The sequence below is a fragment of the Rhineura floridana genome, chromosome 11 (genome assembly GCF_030035675.1).
Source record: "Rhineura floridana isolate rRhiFlo1 chromosome 11, rRhiFlo1.hap2, whole genome shotgun sequence".
NCBI classification, from domain to species: Eukaryota; Metazoa; Chordata; class Lepidosauria; order Squamata; family Rhineuridae; genus Rhineura; species Rhineura floridana.
The window spans coordinates 4,547,088-4,565,136 of NC_084490.1; the positions used below are offsets into that span (position 1 = coordinate 4,547,088).

Sequence of the window (18,049 nt, forward strand, 5' to 3'; positions counted from 1 at the left end):
CTCTGTCAGCTCAGTTAGGGAAGCTGTTGGGCAGCAGGGTGGACGGTACACCAACAGTATTCCCAGTCTGTCTCGCTGACCCAACACAATATGAAGACACTCCAGACCATTAGCCACATGGATAGGGTGCCTAACAAGAGGGACGGAATTTCTATAGACCACAGCAATTCCCCCTCCCCGACCCTCGGTTCTACTCAGATGCTGGACCGAGTACCCAGGTGGGCACAACTGGGTGAGATTAATACCTCCCAGATCCCTCACCCAGGTCTCGGTAATAAATGCCAGATCGGCCACCTCATCCACAATTAAATCATGGATGAGGGAGGTTTTATTATTTACCGATCTGGCATTAAAAAGCAGCAACTGGAGATCCGAGAGTTGGCTGATAGAACTACCAGCAATCCTATGGGTGTGGGGAGGACTGGAACACGGCACAGCCACCAATTGTCTGGGCCAAGTTTCCCTAGGCTGGCATGTCCTCCTCACAGCGCCATACCTCCCATTACCCGTCACTACGCTGACTGGGGGCCCCGCTGGTATTCCCTCCCAATACACTATCCTCCCGCCCAGGCACATGATAAATAAAATAAATAACAAAACACAAAATCTATACACACTCACACACTCACTCATACAAGCACTCATAGATCCAAACAGTATAAGAGTAACAGCAGCGCCTCAACAGTCAACTGGCATCATGAGCGGTAGCCGTGGCGGCAGGGTTGAAGAAGTGATGTCCAAGAACGCATGTTCTTCATTAACTGGGGTATTACAGTACTGAGGCACATTCTCTGCTTTGGGGCAGGTGGGGTGGGAAGAAGCTACATGTCAAGATTGGCAAATGTTGACTGAGCGAGAGGGTGTGAAACCCCCAGTGTGTGCAGCTTGGTTCATTGGCTTTAGATATCTGAAGCTATCAGGCACCAGAGTGCACCGTATCTTCTTTGATCACTCCCTGCTTTTTGCTGGTGGCCCAACATGCCACTGAATGCGTAGAAGTGGTAGGGTGGATAGGGTGGGCCATGCATGGGGTATGTGTGCTTGAGCTGCTGCTGCTGCTGCTGCTGCTGCTGCTGCTGCCTGCCTCCTCTGATTCCTTCTGGCCCTAGTAAAAAAGTTCCTTGACGAGACCTAAATGATGACACGCGATGGACGGAAAGTTCTGGAAAGCTCATCGCTTTGGGGTCCTGCAACTGCATGTTGGGGTTGCACTCCCCCTGAAGGAGCAGGTCTGTAGTCTGGGAGTTCTTCTAGAACCATCCCTGTCACTGGAGGCTCAGGTAGCCTCGGTGGCACGGAATGCTTTCTACCAGCTTCGGCTGGTGGCCCAGCTACGCCACTATCTGGACAGGGAAAACCTTGCTTCAGTTATCCATGCTCTGGTAACCTCTAAATTAGATTACTGCAATGCACTCTATGTGGGGCTGCCCTTGAAGACGGTTCGGAAACTGCAGCTCGTGCAAAATGCGGCAGCCAGATTGATAACTGGGACCAGGAGGTCCGAACATATAACACTGATTCTGGCCCGCTTGCACTGGTTGCCTATATGTTTCCGGGCCCGATTCAAGGTGCTGGTTTTAACCTATAAAGCCTTGCACAGCATGGGGCCACAATACCTGACGGAACGCCTCTCCCGCTATGAACCTACGTTCAGCATCGAAGGCCCTCCTCCGGGTGCCTACTCAGAGAGAAGCCCGGAAGATGACAACAAGAAAAAGGGCCTTCTCAGTGGTGGCCCCCGAACTCTGGAATACTCTTCCTGATGAGGTACGCCTGGCGCCAACATTACTATCTTTTCGGCGCCAGGTAAAAACCTTCCTCTTCTCCCAGGCATTTCCAGCATTTTAATATTTAAATATGCATTTTACTATGTGTTTAATTATGTTTTAAATTTTGATATCATTATCTATTTTAAATTGCTTAATATGTGGTTTTAATTATATGTATACTGTTTTTTATCTGTTGTAAACCGCCCAGAGAGCTTCGCCTATGGGGCGGTATATAAATTTAATAAATAAATAAATAAATAGCTCTTCCGCTTTGTCACTTTCCGCTCTCTTGGCTGTTCTTTGGTTTTCTTTGAGCTAATTTGGCAGAGAGAAAGAGGACAAGAGAAGCGACAGGAAGGCCGCATGTGGTTGGCAACCCTCAATAGCTTCATCCTAAAGCCTTTGAGTGGGCGGGTGCTGGGTGCTGCTGGGGGAGGAGAAAAAGAGGGTGCTGTTGTGTTGTCTTTTTGCTGTGGGAGGAGAGCCTTGCTGGGGGTGGTAGTTCATCCTCTCTCTCTCGGGGACAGAGCTGAGCAGCCTGCTGGCTGACCTGCCAAGGATCGTGGCTGAGCATGGACTTTTCAGTGGTGTCGGTGGCAGGTTTGTGACCTTCCTCTTCTCTCTGCCCACCTCAGATGGGAAACTCTCCTCCCCCACCTCCCTCTTTTGACTGCTCCTTTGAGTTTTCTTCCTCCTTTCCTTCCAGTCTCTCTTCGGATGCTTCTCTGGCAATTGGCCTGTGCAGGTAAAGTTGACCTGTTCTTGCTTCAATGGGCAAAAGGGCTGTGGCTCAGTGACAGAGCACCTGCGCTGCATGCAGAAGGTCCCAGGTTCAGTCCCTGACAGCGTCTCCAGGGAAAGATTCCCTGCCTTGAACAACCCCCCTGGAGCATTGCTGCCGGTCAGTGTCAACAATACTGGGCTACAGTAGGTGGACTAAAGGTCTCACTTAGTAAGGCAGGCCATACTGGGGCCTGTTTTCTAAGGGGTTCAGGTAGATGTGTGTGTCTCCCCTCCATACCCACCATATTTTCAAACTTGGCAAGCCTCCTGTGCATTTAACAGCTGTATAATTGGCAGAAATCTAACAGGTGAAGCTTTCCATGGCGTGGTGATCTTCCTTTGTGGTGCTCAGCAGAAAGAGGAACCTCGGGAGATGCGAAGGGGCTGTTTGTTTATAAATTGTACATAACTGGGAGGCGACAGGAGAAGATGCACAAAACCTTTAACTCTTCTTGGTTTTAGTTCTGCAGCAATAAATTGGGAAGAATATTCTCAAAGTGTTGATTGAGGAAATTTCACCTGAGCATGTCAATCTGTTTCGAAGTTTTATCTTTATGTTGTGGTTTTTCCACGTGCTGTTTCTGGTATTTATTTTATGCCCCACACTGCCCTGAAATCTGATGTAATAAAGGTCACTATAAAAATAAGTATTGAATCCTGGTTGCAGAACCTTCACTGCATCCAGGATTTTCTCCAGCTGAGGAAAAACTTCCAGTAAGAATCTTGCTTAATAGTTACCCACAGGTTCCAGGAATGTTTTATATCAATAACCTTTTCCAAGGGTCACTTTTCCTAATCCTGATTCCATCCCTCCCAGTCCCATCTCCAAGGCTGACGGCGATGCCAGAACATGAATATTACACCACTGGACAGTCCCTCACTCTAACATGCTCATTTTCTGGAAAGCTGGGAGTGACTGGATTCAGCTTCTCCCAGGATGAGAAAGAGCTTGTTTTTTTAGAAGCATCAGGGCAGCAAAGCAAATGTTACTCCTTTCCTCATCTTAATGTGATGGACTCTGGGAAGTACAGCTGTAAGTGCTGGAGACGAGGCTATGCTGGGGCAGATTTCAAATCCCCAGAGAGCAACCCTGTGTGGATTAAGGTGTTTGGTAAGTCCATACTCATATAACGGAAATACTGTCTTCTGTGGTGGTTTCTGCTTTTTGCTGGCTGCTTGCTTCCCCTTCAAAGCAGTACCTTGAGGTGTGATGTAAAGAGATGAACCTTGCAGGGTTGGCCCAAGGGCCACCTCTTCCAACACTGTGGCTAGGCGGATGTCTCTTGCAAGCTCAGAAGCAGGGCACGATGGCAACAGCATGCGCATGTGCACTTTCCTTCTCAGCATGACAGTGCCCTTATGGCTCCTGTAGCTGTTTGCAGTACCGAGCACCGGCAACCCCTGTGAGTTGCAACGTCATGGACAGGAAATGCCTCCCAGCCCTCGTCTGAGTTGAATAAGGTAGGCCGTAGCTTTGTTAAACCAGGTATCCTGCCTGAATAATGACAAAAGTATTTTATTAAGAGCCACGTGAACGAGGGTTCTTTCTTTTTTGCTAAAGCACAACTGGACCAAGAAAAAATGGCATAAATGAGCTGCAAAGAGGAAGCGAGTAATGAAAGAGGCCTTCCCTTCAAGTGGCTTCAAGGGTCCCAGAGTGGCTTCAGCTTTCTCTGGAGAGTTATCAGCCATGCAAAATAATCCCCAGTTCTGGAAAGGTGGAACACTCTGTTTCTCTCTCCCTGCCTCCTTGTTCATTCAAAACAAATCACTCTAAATAAACTGAGGCAGTCCCTGAGTTGTCAGAGATACTCTAAGGAAAATTAATTGATTTCACTGGGCCTACTCTCAGAGAGCCAGTGTGGTATGGTGGTTAAGGTGTTGGACTATGACCTGAGAGACCAGGGTTTGAATCCCCACATAGCCATAAAGCGCACTGGGTGACCTTCGGCCAGTCACTGCCTCTCAGCCTCATGAAAACCCTCTTCCTAGGGTCGCCATAAGTTGGAATTGACTTGAAGGCAGTACATTCACATTTTACCCTGAGTATGACTAACACTGAATATCACCCAATATTGGTAAATAGACACTCCATGGCAACCTGCTATAACAATTCTCCCTTATTGTAATGTCAAATCTTTGGGTTGTTATAGCTAACATTAGTCATACTCAGAGACTAGACCCGCTGACATTAATGAACATGATTAACCTAGGCTGCAATCCAATACACACTTACCTGGGAGTAAGCCCATTGAATTCAATGGAGCTTACTTCTTAGTAGACATGTATTGGATTGCAGTCCAAGGTGCATTACTTTCAGTGGGTCTAATCTGAGCAGAATGTAGATTTACAATCCTTTATGTATATCTTTAAAAATGTTCCCCAAGAGCCTTCTGACTGTCTGTGTGAATAGTTCATAGGTAATCTGTAAATTTGCAAGGCAATACTTTTTATATGTGTGCAATGTTGACACCGTGGCATAGCGATTAGAGTGCTGGACTACAACCTGGGAGACCAGGGTTCGAATCCCCACACAGCCATGAAGCTCACTGGGTGACCTTGGGCCAGTCACTGCCTCTCAGCCTCAGAGGAAGGCAATGGTAATGTGACAAACGCCCACAATATTTGTTTTATTGTTAGGCGAGGATCCGCTCCCAAGTACAAGGTTTTAATATTACTCAAGGAACGACGAAACGATCTTAAAAGTAAAGCCAGAGTTTTATTGAATCACTTGCAAGTGGAGAAACGAACAAAGCCGAGTCTGCCCCTCCCTGGACGCAGCCAGGTCTTATACCCTTGGCACTACATACATCATGCATACATTAACTGCTTGCTCAGCCTACTTCCTTATTTTCATGCCTCTCCATATAAGGCTTGTTTGGCCCTTCGCCACATTCCTTAGCCAGGCGTTGTCTCTTCACTCAGCGCCATTGAAGGCACTTGCACAACCGGTTTTTCAGACCAAGATAGTTTACTCAAACAGCGAGATAGCCAGGCCAGTTTACATAAACAGCAACGTCCACTGAATCACCAGCATTGTCCTTATTTCCTGCAGCCAAGCAAATTTTACAAAAGCCAAATAAGCATTATTTCTTACAGCGCTATTTCCTACAGTAACCACCACCCCCAAATACCACATACCATGAACACCCTATTCATAGGGTCACCATAAGTCTGATCTGACTTGAAGGCAGTCCATTTTCATTTTTCCATTTTCAAGGCTGACAAGGTATATATACCAGCTGGACTGGAATAGTCCTTGTGAAGTGCTGATGATTCTTAGCTGGAGATGAGGCCTAACTGCACCCATAACTACAGATCCCAGGATTCCTTGGGAAATATTGTCCATCTTGTTTTTACGTCTGTGGACAATCCATGCCCTACTTACTTGGAAAATGCAAGTGCTTAATGTGGTTACATATTTCCCTCCCTCGCTTTTGTCTGCCCACTTTGTCTCTCAGACCATTCTCCTCCTCCACTCTTCTCCGTGTCGCCCAAGCATGCCGTTTACAGCAGTGGGGAATTTGTCACCTTTACCTGCTCAGCTCCTGACAACCGCCGCAAATCAAAGATCCAGTTTTTCAGTGACAAAAGGCTGCTGCATCTCACCCTGTCCTCATCCGTTCTGGTCACTTTCACACACTCCTTGTGCCTGTCTCCACAAGACAGCGGAAACTATTCCTGCATGTACCATGTTGTGGAAGCCGGACGGGAGATCCCATCCCAGAGAAGCAGCTCCATCTTTATTCCAGTGATGGGTGAGGCCTCCTTTTTCGGTGTATGTCCCTCTTGGAAAGGCGAGTGGCAGACTGAGCCATGTCTGGGCTGTTTGGCCAGAGAAGGAACAGGGGTTAGGAAACGCTGACGGAATTCAAATACGTATGGAACGACAAGGTCTTGCTTTTCTTTGGTTCTTTATCACTTTGATGGTTTTAGGCTGGGCTGAAAATACACACAGATGCGGTTTTTGCAGGGACGTTAGTCTCCTGTGAAAGCGTTGGGGGAGACATTGGGGGGTATAGGGAAATTTCTCAGATTTGGGAAATCCACTGTGGTATAATGGTTTAGGGGTGTCTAGGAGAGCCTGGCTGGGAGTCCAGAGACTGTGAGTTCAAATCCCCGCTCCTGTCTCCTGGGCGTCAAGGGCCAGCTAAAGAGCACCCCCACAGCGAGTGGCTCAGAGGCTACATGCCCTGCCACCTGTGCAGCCCTGGGCAAGCTGCATAGTCCCAAGGAGCCCAGTTGCCCCCCCAGCTGGCAGTTGCGGACAAGGAAGGGGCTGGCTTGTGCAGCTGTGGCAAGCTGAGCAGGCCCTAGCCAGCTGGGGAGGACTAGCCTCAGAAGGAGGCAATGGGAAACCCCATCTGAATACCGCTTACCATGAAAACCCTATTCATAGGGTAGCCATAAGTCAGGATCAACTAGAAGGCAGTCCATTTTCATTTTCCCCACTCAGCCATGAAGCTCACTGGGTGACCTTGGACCAGTCACTGTCTCTTAGCCTAACCTACCTCACAGGGTTGTTGCGAGGACAAAATGGGGAGAGGGAGAAGCACATATGCCATTTTTCTTCAACTCTGGGTCCCAGACGTTGTTGGACTACAACTCCCATGATCCCTTGCCCAGTGGCTAAGCTGGCTGGGGAGGATGGGAGTTGTAGTCCAAGAACATCTGGGGCCCTAAGGTTGAAGAACAGCGAGACATGCCACCGTGAGCTCTTTTGAGGAAATTAATAATAATAATATACGAGAGGGCAGAGGGTTGTTCCCAGCTCTTTATGGCTTGAAAAGGCTTGGCTGTCACTTCAGTGAGCAATAAGCAGTTGGCACCCAGGGCTGTCCCTCACCTGGAATGGCCCAGCAGGTACATCTTCGCCACTGGTCATGGAGATGGTGATCTGAAGGTGGGGTATTTTTCATCTACTCCATTGTCATGGACAGATCATCACTTGCTGAGTTTTAGACTCACGACAGCCCTTTCCCTCTGCAGAGGTGGGGGACCTATTAAGTTGGTCCGCTCCCGGAGGCTTATGGATCCTGAAGCTTTCCAGAGGGCTCTGGGAGTTTTTCCGGCTGATAGCACTGGTGCTCCTGTCGAGGCCATGGTTGATCTGTGGAATACGGAGATGACCCGGGCCATCGACATGATCGCTCCCGCGCGCCCCGTTCAGTGCCGCTCATACAGCACCGTGGTATACCCCGGAGCTGAGAGTGATGAAGCAAGAGAGAAGGAGGCTAGAGTGCAGGTGGAGGCGAACTCCTGACGGATGTAATCATTCCTTGGTAAGTGCTTCCACTAAGTTGTACATAAAAGCGGTTAGGGCGGCAAAAAAGTCTTATTTTGCTACCACCATTAGATCATCCCTTTGCCGCCCAGCGGAGCTTTTTAGGGTGGTACAAGGGCTTCTACATTCTGGCTGTCATGATACTAAGGAAACATCGGAAGCCCGCTGCAACAAACTTGCGGAGCACTTCCAGGACAAGATTGCATGCATCCGTCGGGACTTAGACTCTGATGTTATGACAGATGAATCCATTGAAGTGTCCAGAGCGCGGTCTTGTCTTTTATTATTGGATGAATTTCAGTTGGTGCAGCTCGAGGAAGTGGACAAGGTGCTTGGAATGGTGCGGGCGACCACGTCTGCTCTGGACCCTTGCCCATCTTGGCTAGTGAAGACTAGCAGGGCTGTAACCGCCGGCTGAGCCAGGGAGGTAATAAATGCCTCCTTGAGAGAGGGAGTAGTCCCTGGTAGTCTCAAGGAGGCAATAATAAGACCTCTTTTAAAGAAACCTTCTCTGGACCCAGATGTTTTGAACAACTACAGACCGGTGGCGAATGTCCCTTTTTTGGGCAAGGTTCTGGAGCGGGTGGTTGCCGGCCAGCTCCAGGCGCTCTTGGATGAAACCGATTATCTGGATCCGTTTCAATCCGGTTTTAGGTCCGGTTTTGGCACTGAAACAGCCTTGGTCGCCCTGTATGATGACCTTTGTCAGGAGAGGGACAGGGGGAGTGTGACTCTGTTGATTCTCCTTGATCTCTCAGCTGCTTTTGATACCATCGACCATGGTATCCTTCTGGGGAGGCTCGCGGAGTTGGGAGTTGGGGGCACTGCTTGGCAGTGGCTCTGCTCCTACTTAGCGGATCGTCTCCAGAAGGTAGTGCTTGGGGAACATTGCTCGACACCCTGGACTCTCCATTGTGGAGTCCCTCAGGGGTCGGTTTTGTCCCCCATGCTTTTCAACATCTACATGCAGCCTCTGGGTGCGGTCATCAGGAGTTTTGGAGTGCGTTGTCATCAGTACTCTGATGACATGCAGCTCTACTTCTCCTTTTCACCTTCCACAGGTGAGACTGTTGATGTGCTGAACCGTTGCCTGACTGCGATAACGGACTGGATGAGAGCTAATAAACTGAAACTCAATCCAGACAAGACTGAGACACTGTTGGTGAGCTCTTTCCCTGCTCAGATGGTGGATGCTTATCCTGTTCTAGATGGGGTTACACTCCCCTTGAAGGAACAGGTTCGTAGTTTGGGGGTCCTTTTTGACCCTTCCTTGTCGCTCGAGGCTCAAGTGGCCTCGGTGGCACGGAATGCGTTTTACCACCTGCGCTTAGTAGCCCAACTACGCCCCTATCTGGACAGTGATGATCTCGCCTCGGTTGTTCACGCTCTGGTAACTTCTAGACTGGATTACTGTAACGCGCTCTATGTAGGGCTGCCCTTGAAGACTGTTCGGAAACTTCAGCTAGTGCAAAATGCGGCAGCCAGGCTGTTGACGAGGACCAATCGGTCTGCGCATATAACACCTGTCCTGGCTTGCTTGCACTGGCTACCTATTTGTTTCCGAGCTAGATTCAAGGTGCTGGTGTTGACCTATAAAGCCTTACATGGTGTGGGACCGCAATACCTTGTGGAACGCCTCTCCCGCTATGAACCTACCCGTTCACTTCGTTCAGTATCTAAGGCCCTCCTCCGGATACCAACTCACCAGGATGCCCGGAGGACTGTTACTAGATCTAGGGCCTTTTCTGTGGTGGCCCCCGAATTATGGAACAGCTTACCGGAGGAAATACGCCTGGCGCCTACGGTTCTTTCTTTTAGGCGCCAGGTTAAGACCTGGCTATTCTCCCAGGCATTTTAATGTTTAATGCTTTATGTTTAATGTTTTTAGTTTAATGTGTTCCTTTGTTACTGATTTTATTCTATATTGTATTTTAATCTCGTTTTGTACACCGCCCAGAGAGCTATTATCTATGGGCGGTCTAGAAATGAAAATAAATAAATAAATCATGACAGAGTGCCATTCCCAGGAACATTCTTGGCGTGAGGGCATCTGTATCTGTGAAAAGGTGGAGGTCCCCCACCTCTTTTATCGGGAAGCAAACAGCACAGGAAGATGGTCCGAGCCCGCAATCCGTAACCAGGCTGAGATCGCCGTCACTGGTGTGGGATGTTCTGCTTGTAAACTTATCACTCAAGCAAAAAGCCTTTCTCTTCTGGATGTTAAGACCAAGCCATGGAAATGGCTTGAACCAGAACTCCTGGGTTTCTTAACAGCCATGACAAAACAGCAAAAGAAACTGGGATTTTGGGATTAAGTGATTGTCTCATGAAAAAAGTGACTTCAGAGGCATGTCTACACGACAAAGGGAACCCTAAGCCACCTTTCACGGCCATGCCTTTTCCATAACAAATTCTGGTGTCTTTTCTGTGATAGGCTGAGGCAACTCCAAGTGAGGTTTCATGAGTTTGTTGCCTCACTGACCAGATTGTTCCCTCTTTGTCTCTTTCCCTTTGGTTTTCTCCAGAGAGCCCACCTGCAAACCTTTCCTTGCAACCCGAACGCCCTGTCTACATCCACAGGGAAGAGGTTACCCTGAACTGTTCCGCTCCTGAGGGTTTGGCGGTGGAAGGATACACTTTCTTCAAGGAACGACGAGAACAGAGCTCTAGTGAGCTGCCCCGGAGAGAGTTGGGGTCCTATGAAGTACTCCACGTGGGAGAAGATACCACTGGGAATTACACCTGTGTATATTGGATGCTGTGCTCGGGACAGGAGATTCTGTCTCCACAGAGCAACCTGGTCTCTGTAGCCATGACAGGTGAGCGAGGTCCTGTTGGATGCAGATCAAAGGATCTTTTTGATGTTATGCAGGAAGATGGGAGATGGCAGTCTCTAATTTTGTACAGAAATAAAGCAGTGCTTGTTTTTCTGAAAGGAGAGGCACTATAGGTTGGGCAAGAGGCAAAGCTTCCTGGAAGTCACACTTTCTGGCTTAAGAACAGAAGAAGAGCCTGCTGGATCAGGCCAGTGGCCCATCTAATCCAGCATCATGTTGTCACAGTGACCAGCCAGATGCCTACTGGAAGCCCACAAGCAGGACTAGAGCCCAACAGCGCTCCCCCCTCCTGTGGTTTCCACCAGCAACTGGTATTTGGGAGCATCCTGCCTTTGACTGTGGAGGCGGAGCATAGCCAACATGGCTAGTAGCTACTGATAGGCTTTTGATCCTCCATGAAGTTGTCTAATCCTCTTTTAAAGCCATCCAAGTTGGTGGCCATCACTGCCTCTTGTGGGAGGGAATTCCATAGAGATAAAGAAACTCGGGACCCCTCCTCTCAGAGGTGGGGGAAGGGGTGGCTGTGGCTATTCAGTGGTGAAATGAGGATCTTCTCTGCACACCCTGAATATGAGAAGAGTCTCTCTGCTGGATCAGACCAGAGGTCCATGTAATCCAGCCAGCCTCCCAACCAGCTACCTATGGGAAGCCCGCAAGAGGACTTGAGCACAATAGCCCTCTCCTCATCATGTTAAGAACATAATAAGATCCCTACTAGATCAGAACAAAGGCCCATCTAGTCCAGCATCCTGTTCTCATGATAGCTATATGCTACCTCCACGATCAGAGGCAGCATCCTGTGAATCCCATTGCCAGGAATTGCAAGTGAGGAAAGTGCTATTGCGCTCAGGTCCTGTTTGTGGGCTTCCCACAGGGGCATCTGGTTGGCCACTCACTGTGAGAACTGATTTCTGGACAATGATGGATCCAGCAGGGCTGCTCTTATGTTCTCTGGGCTCCTTCACATTGCTTCCCAGATGGTCCTCATTCTCCCCTATTCTCCATGCCCTCAAATTAAGATGTCTACAGAAGTGGGGGAATTCATAAGCTCACAACTCTCTTTAGAAGGGTTTGGGGATTAGTCAAATCTGACCAGGTATGCCTTCCTGTTGAAAGCCTAGTGAATCCCAGACTCTTAACCACAGAGCCATGTCATCGTCCCTTGTTAATCACTTCTCCTTTGTGGACGACTAGAACCGCCTCCTCCTCCAGTGCTGACCATGGATCCTCCATCTGGAGAGCTGGATGAAGGGGGCTCCCTGCAGCTCACTTGCTCAGCCAATGGGAGCAACCCTGACAGACGGTTCCATTTCTACCGGGATGGTCTTGAGATGGCCTCCAGAGAAGAAGGGTCTCTGAAGGACTCCAGCGAGCCTGGAAATGCTTCCCAAGGGGCCTCTGTAAACATCTTACAAGCCAAGCCAAACCACAGCGGAGAATTTGCTTGCAGATACGAGGAAGAAAGTAGCGGCTGGTGGGTCCCCTCTCCCTGGAGCCAGACGGTGAATGTCACAGGTGAGTCATTTTGGGGTAGGGTGCAGTTCTTAGTGGCTCAAACCCACTTCAGCACAGGGGTGTGTGCTGTTTGAACTCTTTAGAGAGAGGATTGTTTAAAAAAAACAGATCTTGTTTTCCCCGCTGGACCTTGAGCACCATCTCTTTTCCTTCCTACACTTTGTGGTAACCTCAGGGGTCAGCTGGGAGGAGATTCTAGTGGCCTGTTCATGTGAGCAGGTTGCATGGGGAAAGAATGGAGGCAGACGGAGGCATTCTTAAGGCTGCAACTCTATACACCCTTGCTTGGGAGTAAGCTCCATTGAACTCAGTGGGACTTTCTTCTGAGTAGACATATATAGGATTGCGCTGCAGATGCTGCTGCCTTCCGCACAAACTTCTGTCTTCCAGGAACTGTCTGGAAGAATCTAACCTGGATACCATCTGGAGGTGATGCAAGATCTTTCTTTTCTTCCATTTGGGCAAGCATCAAGAGGCTGAGGTTGTGTTTTTAGCGGATATAATTAGAGTAGCAATGTAAAAAAGTTTAAAAACTTCCAGAACTTTATTATTTAGTTTCAAATATTGTGACTTACGCTGCCTTGTGTTTTCAAGAACAGGGCATGTGTAATCAAAGTCCCCAAAGTCATACACAAATCCCACTCCTTTCTTTGCTGTTATTTGTTTTGTTTTGTTTTGAGGAGCAAATAAAAGCTTTATAGCGTAGAGAAATCTGGAGGTCACATAGCCAGTCATGTATGTATTATGTATTAGAGTTATTTATTTATTTATTTATATATACCACCCTTCCTCCCAGAAGGAGACCAGGGAGGCAAACAAAAACACTAAAAGCACTTTACAACATATTGAAAACAAAACATCTTTAAAAACATTAAAAAAAAACTTTTTAAAAAACATCTTAAAAAGCAATTCCAACACAGATGCAGCCTGGGAAAGATCTCTGCTTAAAAGGCTTGTTGAAAGAGGAAGGTCTTTAGTATGCACCGAAAAGGTAACCGAGATGGTGTCTGATATGTGAGGGAGGGAATTCCAAAGTGCTGGTGCCACAACACTAAAGGTCCACTTTGTACATTGGAAGACAGCATTGCGTAGCCACTCCCGTGTTGACAGCTGTTTCCAAAACGTGTTTTGGAATTGCTTTCATTATCATCTGGTGCCCTTCAGACATTTTGGACTGCAACTCCTCCTTTGTTGTTCTTCAGTTCGGCCATCAAATCCATCCACACCATCGCTGGGATATTTATGCTTGGCTCGTCCAATTCTGACCCTGCTGCTCCCACTCTCTTTCTATTGCAAGAAAAGTGGTAAGTGATGAGGTTTGTGGTCATCTCCTTTTATTAGTAATAATCATTGTATTATTATGCTTATTATTTGTCATTACATTTTATCCTCACAACAATATCCCTATGAGGTAGGTGAGGCTGAGAGAAACAACTGGCCAGAGGTTGCTCAGGGCGCTTCATAGCTTGGGGGGGGGGATTTTTTTGAACCTGGGTCTTTACAGACTTAACAGGAAGTGGTTCATTTGTGTTTATTTAAAGAAATGAGTCACCAGGGAGTGGTTTGTCTGGAAATCTCTCACTCTGACTTGGGTTGTATTTATTTACTACTTGTCTATTAAAATTTCTAAAACAGTTTACAGCAATAATGAATCTGGGAAAAGGTAATCTTACCCATGTGGTCCCAAATTGCCGAGGGATTGAAAAATGCACACGATTTGAGTTGAATTTGGCAAGACATAATGCATAACATACATTTTCTCTTATTATTCCTCTTTTTCTCTTGTTTCCTCTTCGGAAGCATCAAAATGTCTTCAAGAATCCCAGGAATGTGAAACCCAGGAGGAAATTGCATTAGGCAATGTTGGAACAGTCGTGCACCAAACGGCAGCCTTTCCAATCAAGGTAACTGGGAGATTCGCAAGAAACTGCATTATACTGTGTCAGACCACTGATCTATCCAGCTGAGTATTGTCTACACTGACTGGCAGAGGCTCTCCAGGGTTTGAGAGGGAACTTTCCCAGTCCAACCTGAAGATGATCCCGGCACCTTCTGCATGCAAGGCAAATGACCTACCACTTAGTCACAGCCCTTTCCCTAAATTCATGCCTGCCTTTCAAGCCCTCCATGCCTGAGAGACTCCTTCAGCCTTTACAGTTAAGCCAGATTAAAAATGGTGGCTTCCCCCAAAGCATCTTGGAAGTTACAGTGATGGAATTTGCCCTCCAAAATGCTAGTTGGGGAAATGGAAATACCAGGTGGAATCCAAAGCTAGTGTTACTCAGACTAGATTAATTGAAGTTAATGGATATGACTAATTTAGGTTCATTAATTTCAACGGGCTAGATTCAAAGTGTTGGTATTAACCTATAAAGCCTTATACGGTGCGGGACCACGATACCTTGCGGAACGCCTCTTCCGATATGAACCGGCCCGTGCACTACGTTCTGCTACGAAGGCCCTCCTCCGGGTTCCAACTCACAGGGAGGCCCGGAGGGTGATGACAAGATCTAGGGCCTTCTCAGTGGTGGCCCCCGAACTATGGAACAGTCTCCCTGAGGAAGTACGCCTGGCGCCGACTCTGCTTTCCTTCCTGTGCCAGGTCAAAACCTTCCTATTCTCTGAAGCATTTTAAGTTACACTGATTTAATTTTAAAAATGTTTATTGTATTGGGTTGTTAATTGTATTTTAGTATTATTTTGTTATTCATTGTATTTTTATACTATTTTATGTTCACCGCCCAGAGAGCTATTGCTAGTCGGGCGGTATATAAATTTAATAAATAAATAAATAAATAAAATAATAATAAATAACGGGTCTGCTTTGAGTAGGACTTGGATGCCACTCACACAATCCCAGTATTGCAAGATGTTGGGAGGGGCTGCACATTTAGATAGTTTTTGTAATAAGATTAAACCAACTCATGTAAAATAGGTCTGTCAACAACTGTTTATGGCTAAATGGACCTTCCATCTGCAGAGGCAGTCTATCTTGGGGATAAACAAAAGGGGATGATTATCATCTTCATGCCCAGCTTGTGAGTTTTTCAGTAGCATCTCTCTGGTTAAAGTTACGAACAGCAAACTGGACTCGATGAGCCCTTGACCTGACCAAGGAGGACAGGACTTGCTTTTCAGAGGGTCCTGGCATTTCTTATGCCCATTGTCTCTTATAAATACACCCCCCAGGGTTGCTGGAAAGCAGGCCGTGAGAGCTGGACCCGTTGATATCTGTCAGCTTATGGGTGGGGAAGCCTCCTGAGCAGCAACACCACCCTCTACTCCCTTCTGTTTTCCCAGGACTCGGAGGATGTCACCTATGCCCTCATCGCCCCCTACTCTGCTGAAGCTCCCCCAGGATCCAGGATGGAAAACGCAGATGAGCCAGGAGAAGAGGAGATGATGTTGTACAGCAAGGTTCTGTTTCAGCCCATTGGCAGCAGAGCAGCAAAATAAGGAGGCTGCAACAGTTATTTTGGACAGGGTGTGTGTGTAAGTTGGGACGGGTGGCATTTCCTTGTCATAGTGTGTAAATGGGGAGGCTTTGCCGGGCCTGCTGTTCAGACAGGGACTGATGTGCAGGGGGCTGCTCCATTTCTGTCTGAACTTAGCTGCTGGGAATAATGCCCATGACTGACCCAGTTAGGCTGCAGCATTAGCTTCTAGCTGGGCCAGCAGGACATTAGAATTGCTCTGTTAGGTTGCCTTTTCTGTGTCTCTGTAGGTTCCTAGGTCTGTTGCCCAACGGAAACAACCTTAAATTAAGTTGAAGCACTTTTAAGGGGCAAAAATATGCAATAGATCAGGAATTGATGGAGACTTACTTCTTCCCCCCCCCATGTAGTCCACACGCAGTCTAGATCTATTGCATATTGTTGCGTGCACCCCAATCTCTGAGCGGAGAGAGACTTCCAGGGGTGCCAGGGCTTACCCAGGGTTCGGTTTCCTTGGAATGAAGGTCAGCAGAGGTCATGGAATTGTTTTTAAATATTTTTAAGAAGATTTTAAAGATCTTTTTAAAGATGCTTTGTTTTTAAGATGTTCTAAAGATTTTGTTTAGTGTTTTATTGGTTGTTTGCCACCCTGGGCTCCTTAGGGAGGAAGGGCAGGATATAAATGTAATAAATAAATAATAATTATTATTCAAATCCAATTTGTTAAAATCATCAGAGACCTCCCTTTCTGAGCTATAAGTGTGCACAACCTGGGGCCAGAGAGGTACCTCTGAAGGGCTGTAACTCAGTGGTAGAGCATCTGCTGAAGCTGGTAAATGGTACTCCTGGGCCACTGCTGATGGAGATGGATACAGGAGCACCCACACACTACAAAACTGCTCTTTCAGGGGGAGTCCATCCCTATTGGAAGCAGGCAGCTGACCAATTACCTGGACTCAGGAACGGTCCACCCACAGCACCTCCATCTTGTCAAGATTCAGAGCCTGTTGGTTAGTTGGCTCTCATCCAGCTCACTGCCATTGAGTCCTGGCTCTAGTCCAGAGCTTGCGGGGCCTCTCCTGATGCAGACGTAATAGAGAAACAGAGCTGGGTGTCATCATTTGTTTTGCATGCAGAAGGTTGCAGGCTCGATCCTCCGCATCACCAGGCAGTGCTCAGAAAGAGTCCCTGCTGGAAACTCTAGAGAGCTGCTGCCAGTCAGTGTAGACAATACTGAGCCAGGTGGACCAACAGTCTAACCACAAAGTGTGTATATTAGGTAGAATTGCACACAGAAATAAATATTAGAAGAAATGCACACTAAAATGTACATGAATGTTCATGAGGAGTTTAAAAAAAATTGTAAACCTGGGACCTATTGGTGAAGGAGGGGGATTTTATTGTTGTTGTTGTTACCATTTACCTAGAGAGGTAGTGGGCTCTCCAACACTGGAGGCCTTCAAGAGGCAGCTGGACAGCCATCTGTCGGGAATGCTTTGATTTGGATTCCTCCATTGAGCAGGGGGTTGGACTTGATGGCCTTATAGGCCCCTTCCAACTCTACTATTCTGTGATTCTATTATTATTATTATTATTATTATAAAAAATCTGGTGCAGAAATGTGGTGAACTGAACTAAAGACTGGAAAGATGGCAAACTCAGCAAAACCAAAACTGAGGGATTTGTACATCTTTCGAGTGCTCTGTATGCCCCTGGGGCATGGTCAGTGTCTAAAGAGGTACAGGATATGGCATAGTCACTGCCCTCAAACTTGTATTCTTCCTTGTGCTGGTGGAACAGATACGTTGCCCAGGCAGAGATGCAGTATCTCCACAGCTGCACTTCTTTCCGGTCAGAAATCATTGTTTGTTATTAACTTTGTTTTGATGTTTGTGGATGTTCACACACTCTGAAATTATATTCCTGTGGTGTGACGACAACGAGATGGACGATGGGAGTGGCTCCAGGGGGCCCTTAAGGTTGCAAAGAGACTTGTACTACCAAGCTGGAAGGATAAACACTCCTGATCCACTGGAGATCTCACTCCCCTTTCTCCGTTTGAACATGTGGCTTATAATGATCTCATTTAGATACCTGTTTGGGCATATGGACTACCTAAATTAATCTATATGTTTAAGTGGAAATAAAAAGAAATAAATATTGTTAATGAGGGAGGCAAAGGAAATTCAAAGGTATGCTGGGGGGGGTGTTGGGGGGACAACTTATTGTCTTTACCTGTTTCTGTATAAAACTTTTGAAAACCAATAAACATTTATTGTTTTAAAAAACCCAAAGATTGCATGACAGCTGACAATGTTTCTTTTTTCTCTGTTATATTTGCAAAAATAAAAAAATAAAAACAGTTGCACTGGCATATCCTGGATGGAGGCATAACTCATGTTTTGCCAGGTTAAGTGGAACTCCAAC

The 18,049-nt window shown here is 47.2% G+C and overlaps 1 protein-coding gene and 1 long non-coding RNA gene across 2 annotated transcripts; both read left to right on the forward strand.

Annotated features, from left to right (window-relative positions):
• Nucleotides 1-3,467: 3,467 nt before the first annotated feature.
• On the forward strand, nt 3,468-12,262 carry LOC133366811 (alpha-1B-glycoprotein-like). Its single transcript, XM_061590317.1, has 4 exons — nt 3,468-3,663; nt 6,014-6,310; nt 10,362-10,655; nt 11,868-12,262. Exons 1-4 carry the CDS (start codon nt 3,564-3,566, stop codon nt 12,260-12,262), a joined length of 1,086 nt encoding a protein of 361 aa, XP_061446301.1. The 5' UTR covers nt 3,468-3,563.
• Nucleotides 12,263-13,348: 1,086 nt separating this feature from the next.
• On the forward strand, nt 13,349-17,794 carry LOC133366558 (uncharacterized). Its single transcript, XR_009758442.1, has 3 exons — nt 13,349-13,492; nt 13,989-14,092; nt 15,489-17,794. It is a non-coding gene; the product is annotated as an uncharacterized LOC133366558 (long non-coding RNA).
• Nucleotides 17,795-18,049: the final 255 nt, after the last annotated feature.

Excerpts from the sequence above, each read along its gene's own strand:
- LOC133366811 (XM_061590317.1), top strand. The coding sequence starts at position 3,564 with ATGGACTCTGGGAAGTACAGCTGTAAGTGCTGGAGACGAGGCTATGCT. Across the intron at positions 6,311-10,361 it reads CATCTTTATTCCAGTGATGG|AGAGCCCACCTGCAAACCTT; the intron begins GTGAGGCCTCCT and ends GGTTTTCTCCAG. Across the intron at positions 10,656-11,867 it reads GGTCTCTGTAGCCATGACAG|AACCGCCTCCTCCTCCAGTG; the intron begins GTGAGCGAGGTC and ends GTGGACGACTAG.